Source organism: Dromaius novaehollandiae, chromosome 11 (genome assembly GCF_036370855.1).
Source record: "Dromaius novaehollandiae isolate bDroNov1 chromosome 11, bDroNov1.hap1, whole genome shotgun sequence".
Classification (NCBI taxonomy): domain Eukaryota; kingdom Metazoa; phylum Chordata; class Aves; order Casuariiformes; family Dromaiidae; genus Dromaius; species Dromaius novaehollandiae.
This window is the reverse complement of record NC_088108.1, coordinates 23,248,375-23,260,170: the sequence shown is the minus strand read 5'-3', so window position 1 is coordinate 23,260,170 and position 11,796 is coordinate 23,248,375. Positions and strand designations below refer to the sequence as shown.

Genomic DNA, 11,796 nt, shown 5'->3' with positions numbered 1-11,796 from the left:
TCCTGAAAGCTGCTTTGACCAGACTCAGGCAAGAAGGACCCATGTGGTTAGAGACCTCTAACACCCCCATCTGAACTGAATACTCTCCTCATCACCTGCAATATATTTGCAGCCCCCATGACCCCAATATGTTCTTTCCCACTGTTACTTCTGCTTCCCACCTCTGTTCAGCTTTTAACTACAACGGCACTGCCAGCCAAGGCCAACTTTCCCAGTGCCGTGGGAAGCCCATGTTTTGAAAGGAAGGTCTAAAATGACCAAAGTAGCCTGGTGGAGGGACAACTCTAGCAGATTTCAGAGTGGCTGGTGAACCCGACTGCAGAGCCTGTCACCTTCTAGCAATGAGGTTGCGGGTACAAATCAACACCAAGAGCAGGATCTGTTTTTTCTCTGGGTTTTTAAAGCTAGAAAACTAATACTGGAGGACGAAATACCTGCTATTAGACAAAAGACGTTACAGGTGGACAGGTCATTGGTCAATGTGTCTCAATTCTTGTTTCTGTCTCATCAAAAATGCAGAGAGAATACTGGTCTGCAAAACATTAACAAAACTAGATAGCATATGGAGATATCATAGTACGCAAGAATTGCTCTACTATTTCACCAGAAACAACATAATCATCTTGTAGCTGATGTTCCCGGGAAATAGAAGTTTATGTTGCTTGAGCCAAAATCACAGTTATCACTGCTGGCAGAAGCATCTCAGTTTCACCATTGTATAAATGTCTTACTGCAGAAAGTACAGAATGACCTTATAATTTCAGTACATAATGGAACATGCAAGCTAGACACATCACGCGCTGATTAGCGGTGGAGGCAAGCTTCAGAGTAAACTGTATTTGTTACTAAATTCAAACCTACTTACCATTTCTAAATGACATTGCTGTAAGTTTCAGAGAGAATCCCTGTGTTCTTTCTCCTTGAATTTCTTAGGAGCTGGAGAATGCCTGGAGTGTGGGATGGCTTGTTGCATCTGACATTTTTCAGAAGTTCATGCACTTAGAAGCTTATACCAGGAAGCATATTGTTTGCTGTTGCTTTACCCCCCCCCCCCCCCTTCTGATTACAGGAGGACAAAGAGAGATTCTGGAGGCCAAATCATGTGTCACAAGAGCAAGTGGTTGAAACAAACATCTCATCAGCTCACAAATTCATACCTACCTATACAGAATGTCAAATCCTTCTTAAGTGTAAATGTTAATTTGTTAAGGGATCATTATTTCTGAATCACCTAAGCTGCAAAAATAAATAAAACACTGTAACACTGGAGCAAAAGATCTCAGTAGACACATTAGAAAAAGCAACTAAACTCTGAGATGTAAGAGAGTGGGAAATGTAATGTAGCTCTATGCAAGTAGGAGGGAAAGGTGTCAAGATGTGGGTGCAAAAAGTGGTGGACTGCTGCAGTCACGGCTGGGCCTCTGCCGGCAGTAGCTTTCATAGCTGCATGCTGGAGTGCTGGTGACAGTATGTTGTCCTATGGATGCTTTCCTTGTTGTGGAGGCAGCTATTCCTTTTCCAAGGGCTCTAGGAGCCAGAGGGGATTCTTTATCGTGTGCAGCGCAACTGAATTGCATCATGTAAGTAAATGCCCTACAGCATCAGCTAACAGAACTCAGGCACAACACATGATTTTATTGGTTTGGGATGATTTGGATAAATCATGTATCACTTCTCCAACTTGAGAATATTGATCTAAGGATTACACTATGTGTGTGTGTTCACATGTGTGCATATACATGCATGTAATATATATATGTAATGAAAACTTCTATCAATCCTTTCTGATACTGAAATAATTATAATAAAGCCACATTTTAATACTCTAAAGATAGGTGTTTATTGAGTTGCTGAAAAATACAAATATTCAGTTTGGCACATTTAAATATTAGCTAAAAAAAACTACAGAAGTTCCACATACAGTCTAGTTGTTCCACTTCCGCACTATAATGAAAGCTATGTTAAGATGATACAAAGTTAAATCTTAAACAATCACCTGGGAATTCCAAAAAAGTTAACATGTTCTAATTCTTTTTATACTGCCCTTACTATTAGCTATAAGCTATTGTGCTGATTTATGCATCATTCAGTTCTGAAAGCAGGGCTGTGACTGCTAGAACTAGATATTAATATCATCATCTACTCTTTGGCTACATAATGAAAACATTATGAGATTTCCATTATTAGTATGAGGCCTAACTAATTAAAGAGAAATAATTATGTACACATTTTGTAAATAGGTTTATTGTGCTCAAATCATTGCAACATTAAGCATCTTATAAGCTTTTGAAAATATTCCTTGAGGGGTTCTAACAGCCTTGAGTGATACTTTTAGCCAGTTTATTTAGCCAGAGTATTTGACTAATATATGTTTAAATATAGTATCAGAAATATGAGAATTACGTGAAACAATGGGGAAGGAGTTGAAAAATACTTTGATTTTCTTAACCCTCATAATTTCAACAAACTAAGGAGTATCAGAACAGCATAGCTAATCTGGAGCACTGTAGTCATATCCATCACTGGTGGAGACATCTTAATTGTTAAGGATAATTAAAAGGCTAAAGGCATGGCAATGGATCTTAACTAATGCAAAACAGCAGGTGGAAATAGTGAGACATACAATTGTTCTGCAAGCTGGACACCGAAGAATTCAAAGCAGACACAGTATAGGAACGAGAACATGCACTGTTTGTACCTGACAGACCATGGTAGGAAACACAAGACCTTGAACAGAAAGCAAGAGCTCTGTATTGCAGCTGTTCATCTCTGATGAAGGAAATGTAAGTGGAACAAGCTTTGTGCGACATGTGAAAATGGATCTGCACTCAGCAAGACCTGTAAGAACTAAGGACTACTCCTGCAATCTCACTGGGTGGAGGAAGCATTATAATAAGAATTTGTAAGATTTATTCGCTGTCAGCCATCCTCAAATCTTGCTGGAATCAATGCAATCTTACAGCTGCAGATACCTTTGCCAAGGCAGAAGTACTATAAACCATCTACTCTGTGTTTATATATGAAGCTTGACATGTTACAAAACTTAACAGCTCGGGATACAGTTCAAACAAGGACTTTGCTTAACCAAATTATCAGCAGCTGATAGTACAAAGGAACATACTTGTTTGTGGCAACCTGATCAAATTTGCAAGTCTCAAAGAATACACTGCAGAACTTCATGAACTCTCAGTTTCTCTTGAAGTGTCTCTACAAGGGAAATTACAGACCTTTTGCTTTTCCATTATCATTTCCATTATCCAACTGTGACCTTCCCCAGGAAGATGACCGAGGACCAGCAGGGATCTCACGGGTCATGGAGTCCAGTCCCCATGAGAAGCCTCATCACATGGTACCATTCCATTTGTAGACCCAAAAGCCTTTTCATAAAAGGAAAGCTTTCTTTTAACTGGGAACTGAACAACAGACTCACAGAACATTTAAACCACAAAACTTCCAGCTACTTAGATGCCCTTTTCAAAGGACGTTATTCACTTTCCTTGTAATTCAATTTCCATTTTGTAAAGTCCCAAGTTGTGCTTCATTAGGAAAAAAAGGACTACTGGATAGGTGCAGAATGAGAAGCCTCACAGGGAAAAAACATCTGTGTAAAAGAGAATTTTTTCCTTTCAATACTCAGATCTTTATAAATTCTGCAGAAGATGCTGAAGTAAACAATGAAATTTAGGTTAAAAAACGTCATTAAAATCTTGTATTTTAACCTGTATTTGTGTAATCTGCTCTAAATGCAGCTACGGCCAAAAAAAATGGCAGCTTTGTTTCCCTAAGGCCAGATCTAGCATTTAATGATTTCAAATGATGCAAAACGTGATTACTATCGCTAGATCCAACCCAGGGAATGGAAGGGTAGCAGATCACTTGTTTCAGTTGGAGTTTCCATACTGGATTAAGCTTATAATGAAACTGCACTCCTAAGAGAGCATTAGCAAGACTCAGAGAAATGTACTGTTCTAATACATAGGCTGTAAGACGTTGGGTGGTTCTCATGTAGGTAAGACTGGAAAGTGTGCAAATGAATAAAGACCCTACTACAAGCGAAGGCACCTTGGTCCTCACGTATTCTCAACACTGATTTGTCTGTTAGTCAAACAGAAGACCTAGTATGTGTCATATAAAAGTGTCCTATATTTTCCTGGAATAACAGTTGTTTCTTTTGTTTGTCACAATAAAAGGACATACTTCCTGATATGTAATTAGGCAGGTCACTTCTCTCTCAAAACAGCAGCAAAGACATTTGAAAGAACATACAACAAATTCTCATTAACTTTTTTACCACAACTGTGTAAAAAGTGAAAAAAGATCAAACTGAATAACTTGACTACATTAAAGTTATGAAACAGTTTGTATTTTATACACAGAGTATGTACACTCATTTTGGAAATGTGGGTTTTATCCATGCAAATTCAATACAAAAGCTATTTACAAAAAATAATAGTAGGAACATTTTTCAAAAGAAACATATACATGTTGGAAGCTCCAGCAATAATGGAAGTCCTGAAAAAAGACTTAAGATACAGTATTGTACAGGTAGACAATCTTCAAGAGGTGTGGAAAACGCACTTTACAGGAACATGAAATGCAAAATGAATTAAAATGCACTATCAAATAGAGGTTGTAAGTATATATACAATTTAATCATCTTATTAAATGATCACTCTCCAGCCGTGCCTCAGAACTACTTCTGTCATGTCTTGCCCACATTTACACATTGATCATTTGGTTACATTTCATTTTCTGAGTTTTATAATCACAAGTTACAAAATAAAATAACTGAATATCAACTGAGTGATAATTGTAAAACAATCACATTTTCCTTGTTCTACACATTACACAATAGTAAAAAGTATTCACATTATTCCCAGCATAATACGCCTCACCACCTTTTTGCAACGCCTGTGTGTACCCTTCATGGGTGTTGCAAAGATCTGCATTAACTGTTGGTGGAACTGACATTAACAGTTGCAACCCAGGAATTCCCACAGTTGCAGCAATGCTTCCTGTAACACATGGATTCAGTAAACAGAACTCGATTAACATTTGCATATGCAGAGCCCAATCTTGCACATGCTCCAGAAAGACTATTAATACTGAATAATGGAAGTTTCCATGCCAGCAATGGCACAACCAAATCCTAAACAAACTCTGGAAAGATTTCACATTCACTCCAATTTAAAAACAAAGCAAAATTAAAAAGCGTTTTTGGACTTATTTCCAAATAGTAGCTATTTCATAATCTGCCTCAATAAAATTAGAAGAGCTTTGTGGGGTGGGGGGGATGCCAAGTTTGCCTTATTTTACACAGTTCTGAAAGAACTGCAGAAATCCTTGTTAGTGCCAAGAATTCATTGTAAGTGACTTATTTTAAGCTGTAGCTCAGTTACAAAACTATTGAGGGAAATTCTGGTTTCACTGAAGTCAACGGAAAGTTTCTCAAAAGGATTTAATTTGTTGTTGGTTCATACTACTCTTCTCCATTAATGTTTGCTAAGAGACTAAAGGAGTCATGAAAGCTTTTTTTTTTTTTTCCCCCAGATTAGGATTCTGAAGCATATATAGGAAACACATTAAAAATACACTACTTTAAAAATGTAGTCTATAAAATATTTGAACTGAAAATGACTGATGTCATCAGTTTTACAATAACTTTTTTCCTTCCACAGAAATTAATTAGGTAGACTTATAGCAATCCCCTTTGCCTCCCACGTTTTCCAAAAAGAGTAGGTCTAAAACAACTGTTGAATAAATACAACATATAACCACAATTTAAATTATACACTGTCAGCATTGTACTATGTGAAATATTTAAGACAAATAAAACAAAGCTGCATTTTCTTATGTAAAAATACAGAGTCAGAACTACTCCAGTATAGTGGCAAGTTTAAACTGAAATTAAGTTGACCAGAAAGCCTCTCTATTTTAACAGTCAATATCAACAGAAATTGTTTTCTTTCCAGGAGAATAATTTTTACCTTCATATTTATGTTTCTAAAGATCTGTGCCATAAAATTCCTGATTAAAAAATGGTAGTTTGCATTTTCCTCCATTTGTACATGCCATAGTAGGTTTTCCATGTGGAAAACACTATTACCATTTTGGTTCTCTTATTCGACAAGACAACATAAACTAATCTGTTAGAGTCATGGTGCACTTTTCAGTGAGTGAAGTTCTCTAGTTCCTAGAGCAAGCTTTCTCTCTAGCCCACTACATCATTATTCGCTGGTGGGAGTTAAATATTGGCAAATGCTTACTTATCTATTACTCTCAAAATCTTCATGTTTCTGCTTAGATTCCAAAGATTTATTTAAGAATTCTGCAGCCTACTATGTGGAAGGATGTTGCCTTCAGGTGTTGCCCAGGGACCATGCAGGTGAGCCGTGACACATGCTCCTCAGCTCCTTGCCTCAGGCAGGTTCTCGTGACGGTAACGTGTGCAGACAGCTCTGAGTACTAAGGATGTGCCAGGAACTGGTCTGCTTTCCTTAATGTACAGTAGTTCGAAATAATTTATGTCTCTACTAATTCTTTCCTGAAGTCTCTTCACTGTGAAGTTATTCAATATAAAACCAGAGAGCACCATCTCTTTGGACAAGTAGATTTTGCCTTTCCAATTGCATATCTTGGTTTTCTTTTTTTTAAATAAATCAAAAGGTCATCTGTAAACAGGCAATATTTCACAACTCTTTTTGTTTGTTTGTTTTAAAGAACATAAAGGTCACTGTTTAATATGACATACTTCATCATGGAAACACATATATTACCCTGATTTAGGGTGGAAAAAGGTAAGTTCGGTTTACCAATACAAAATTTGGAGGAATTGCTAAAAAAATTGCTGCAAAAACTACCATTGTAAGTTACTTTAGGATAAAATCCCCAATTCAGATTGAAAAATACATTGGTTTAAGCTAAGGTTGACTGAATTTTTGCCCGTTAGTTGACTAACATTTGGGACATTATTAATCTGCTTATCTGTGCGCTGGGATACAGTTTTATTCTCAGACAGTCAGGCAGATTGCAGCCCTATCATATGCAAGAGCTACCTTTTACAAAAGCATTTAAGAAATTAGCAAAAGGAAGTAATGCCGGAGCTTTGCTCTCCTCTTCAATATTGAGAAGAGATGTGAAAATCTGGTTAGTGTAAGAAACAGATGTTTTTTCAATTTTGGTTTAAATTTGCCTGCAGATTTATTTCAATAATCTGAGAATATTGCTGCTAAACCACAATTTCAGAGTAACAAAAAAACCTGATGGTAGTCCTCACCTGCACTTTGAGGCTACATATCTTCCCAGAGAATGAACTCTATATTTTGGAGTAATTTTTCCTTCCATCTTTATCCTGTATATAGCACAGAAGAATATTTTTAAATAAATGGATTAATGTAAGATTTTATAGTTGCCTTCAATTTACTAGAGATCGCTAATTTTAGTCATTTCTTTTCGAATTAGCTTACAGAAGACCCTGCAAAACACTACTGCCAAGATTTTCAAAACTAAAGCTTTGCTCTCATCAAATGAGTTTAACTAAGCCATGTTTGCCATGGTCTGCAGCTTCGGTTTTCTATAGAGTGAAATCTTTACTGAAGTCAACAGCAAAACTTACATTGACTTCAGTGGAGCTAGGATTTGGCCCAGAAATTATGACGATTCCTGTCATAGTTATTCACTGTTTCAAATGTGTTCCTCTGCATTTTATAATACTTTCAATTTTCAGTTACATTTTGGAAGATCTTCAGCTACAGGGGTATAACTGGGTTTCTGGATCCTCTGCAATACCCCAGCTAGGACACGGAATTAGCTATATTATATAATAGCTGCGAAGCATTTCTGAGATACTGCATATGAAGTCATCAAACTTTAAAACAAACATTTTAATGCCACTTCTTTAAGATCTCACAATGTCTGGGACATTATTGCTTAAAGAAAAGATCATTCATGTGTGACATACTGCAGCCATTCAAACATCCAATGACATAAGAAATAGGAAAAAACCCCACAAGGCCAGAAGCCCTCTGTCAGTACGCTGTTTCACTCAGTAATTTACAGTTTCATATCACATTATTGCAGTAAGTTCATATAACATCTACAATAACAAAAGCACCCTAGTAACTCTTATATTTATTAGGAAAACTTAATGAATTTTCCTAAAGCTTTTAATGTTCTTCTCCAAGTCAAAAGTATAAACTTCAAATGACTATAATAGCAATTAGGCAGGCCTCTGATAAATGTTTTAAAAACCCTTATCAGCTGTGCCAAATATTAAGTAATCACTTTATATCCTAAAGAAAATAGAAAAAGGTTATCTCAAATGTACGAAATGTTGGGAGCAGGGATTCTGGGATCACAGTAGTTCACTATTGCCACTGGAGCAATTTTCTCTTACAAAAAGTAAAGAGGGAGTGGGGAAGAGGAGTACACAGTAATGAACAAGGTAACGTTACTGGATCTGGGAACAAACAGAAAAAGAAATACAGAGATGCTGGGATCAAATGGAAAGGAAGAAAGGGGACAGTAGGTGAATTCTCATACAGGGAAGACAGCAACTATTTCCACTGACCATTTTAAAATTGAGTGCTCTATCAACTTCAGTATCTCTTTTGCAGTTGCCCCCCCCCCAAAAATCATGAAGGGAATAGCTAATTGTGGCATGGCTTTGGAGTATTTCTGAAAGCACCTAAAGAAAGATGAGAAAAGATTCATCTAGACATGCTGGACCATTCCTCGAACTGCTCCTGTCTAATACTGGAAGTCCTTTATCTTTGCAATGCTAAAAAAGATCTCCTATAAGAATCATGATTATCATTCCCCATGGTGCCTGCTGAAAAGCATGAAGAGGGGCCGTAATAATTTCCACAAAACGACAAAGCAAGACTGCTTCTAGCAAGTCTGTGGGCAAGAACACCAGAATGCTTAAAAAACTAAATGCTGTTTTAGTAGTTTTCAGCTTGAGATACAATTCAAAATGAACACTTCAACTTCATATCTAATTTTCAAGTTATTTTGGAAATACTGGGATAAGTTTTAAAAAATTGATAAGCAGCTGGCATACTACAAGACAATTCTTAATGTTTACATTGTGATGATAACTATTATATCCCTGACACGTAGTATTCTTTCAAGAAAAAAATAATCAATGAATGAAAAAAAACTCACTATAGTCAGTGAGCTATGAAGAATGAATTTAGTCCTAATTGGAAAAAAGAAAGTGTTACTTTAGGATCAGAACACATCTAAAATATGACAATGAAATAGTAGTGTAAATCTGTTCAAGCCACATAATCTAGGTGACAATTTAATTTCTTTACAGTTGGCAAGTCTGTGGCTACCATACTAAAATACAGCACTTTTTTTTTTTTTATTGTCAAGTATCATAGCAGGGAATTGAAAGACAACAAATCATTCTTAAATTATGTTCTGCAAGTGCAGAGACAAAAATCTTGCTTAGTGAATTATATTAAGCTTACTCTTTTTAGTCTTAGCAAGACTTTTCTGATATTGCCTCTAGTGAAAAATACTCATTCTAAAAACTTAAACCTCTGTTTTGCGTGAATGATTTGAAAAATAGTTAGAGATAAATAAACTAGCACGTTTCAAAGTCAAGGTTCAAAAGTCAATCCAGTTTCCTTAAGCAAATATTTCTGTAACCAACAACTTGTAATGATGACTTCGCAAATTAAGTTTTAACTAACTTTTCAATGAGCTGTACTTTGTGAATACACTATATAAACAATAGTGTATTTTAACTATTACATATGAATCAGTCTGTTTCACTTCATTTTAAAATAATGTAACTTTAAAAAATCTTGTAACTGGAAGTTTATTTTCCCTCAGCTATTGATATTAAGGACTATTATAACTGAAATAAGGAGTAAATGATATCCCTCCCTCATTCTTTTACGAATTTTATCAAATGGTTTCTGGATCAATTGACAAGAACAGAATTAAATTCTGTTACACACTGGTAAACGTATACCTTGATCTAAATTAACAGCTTAAACCAGAAAATCAGTGTCACAGTCAGAATCTAACCTTTTTTTTTTTCCTTCTTCTTCGAGCTACCTAATTGTGAAGAACAAAATAATGCAACCAGACTTATCACCAAAATTACCAAATGATCTGCAACTTTTTTGGAGAGGAACTCAATTGTGTGTGGTTTCAGAATGTTCTCAAAACACTGAGAACTTGTGCAGAAGCAAATGAGTATATATATATGTATATACACACACCCAGAAGTTTAACAACTACCACTGTGGGAATATTTCTTCTTTCTACATTTGTCCAGAAAAGTCTAGTATCTCAGCACAGTGACATTTGTACAAACTGATTTGTGTGCTATACCACGCACTTGTGTAAATTCTACAATAAACCTTGTAAACACTAAAAATAAACCTCCCAACACTGATATTTTTCAACTAAATTATGGATATACTGGTTGTAAAAATGTAACGTGAAATCAGGAACAATATTACATAAAATCCTGAAAGTCACAGCATAAACCTGAGATTTTGGCAGTTTTATCAAAAATGTCCTAAATTACTTTGTATGCATCACTAGTCCTCACGTCTTACTCACCATGTACATTACTGTTTGTCCCAAACAAAGGAAAGTAGACCTTTTTTGTCCAACAATACATTAAAAAAAAGTGATTAGGTATCAAATTAAATATCATAAATAAAATGTATTTACAGTATTTTCTAATCATTAGACAATAAAATAACCAATTAAATTGTGCAACAAACTTAAAACATCCAACATCAAAGAAGTGAAGTATTATTCAAATCTTCACATACTGACTTTACAAAAAACTATTAAAATATTTAAAAATTCCCATTGTATCTGTTTTAAACAAAGAAATTGCAAAAATGTTTAAGACTGTTAAGAATTGTCAATTACACAGGCACTTCACATGTAAACAATCTACAGTACAACTGAAAAAAATATTTGGCATCAACCTAGAAGACTGGAAAAACTCAAAATGTGTTCTTTTTCCCATTCTATGCTGTTTGTATAATTAGCATAAACTCAGACTAAATACTGGCAATGTTAGAAGTGTTTAAATTACAATCAGGAGTGCAAGAAATAAAGAACTCGAACTTTAAGCTTTCTGAAAGAGTAAAAGTGGATTACATGGGATCAGTCACTCAGATTTTTACCATCATATCAATGCTACATTTTTGTTTTACCTTTAAATCAAATGACTGGCTTTAATCTTTCAAGCAAGGGGTTTGGGTTTTGTACTTCTAAAGAAATTCAAACAACATTTTCAACGTAGGAAGAGAAATCCATCTTTTAACTGTAACATTATGAGATGTTACAGCAGCTTTTATGGCAGCTTTTGACTTACATTAACTGGAAAGAGAACTTCAATCTCTTTGTGCATCCAATTACAAAAAAAAAATCATTATGTTAACTGTCAGCTGACTCCAAGGTTTTACGTACAACTCCAAAGTAAGGCTCTCTACAGCATCTGGACACATATTAGTTTTTGATGGCTTGGATGTTCCAGTTTAGGAAGCTAAATTGCCCCAGAGCAATCCATATCAACAGACCGAATGGTAAGTTGTTTAGCTTCCAAGAAGTCATGTTACATGGAGGAAAGCTGAGATAGTTTCAACGTAGGTAATTCAAGCAGAGCTTGAACTGTGAGGCCAACTTTCACCAGACCCCTTTCCTCCAGTATGTGATGAGGCAAGCAGAGTCTTTCCTGTAAAATAAAGTAGTACATGTATTATACTTGATTGATTTTTTCTTAGCTGGGTAACAGAAGTATTTTCTCTGAAGTCA

General features: G+C 35.6%; 1 protein-coding gene across 4 annotated transcripts in view; it reads right to left on the bottom strand.

The window, feature by feature from the left end:
* Positions 1-1,815: 1,815 nt before the first annotated feature.
* Positions 1,816-11,796, bottom strand: part of LRCH2 (leucine rich repeats and calponin homology domain containing 2) — a 57,948-nt gene continuing 47,967 nt past the window's right edge. For all 4 annotated transcript variants that reach the window (XM_064518367.1, XM_064518368.1, XM_064518369.1 and 1 more), the window contains one exon: positions 1,816-11,716. In XM_064518367.1, coding sequence (XP_064374437.1) covers positions 11,597-11,716 — 120 coding nt within the window. In that variant the 3' untranslated portion in view covers positions 1,816-11,596. The remainder of the gene's footprint in view (positions 11,717-11,796) is intronic.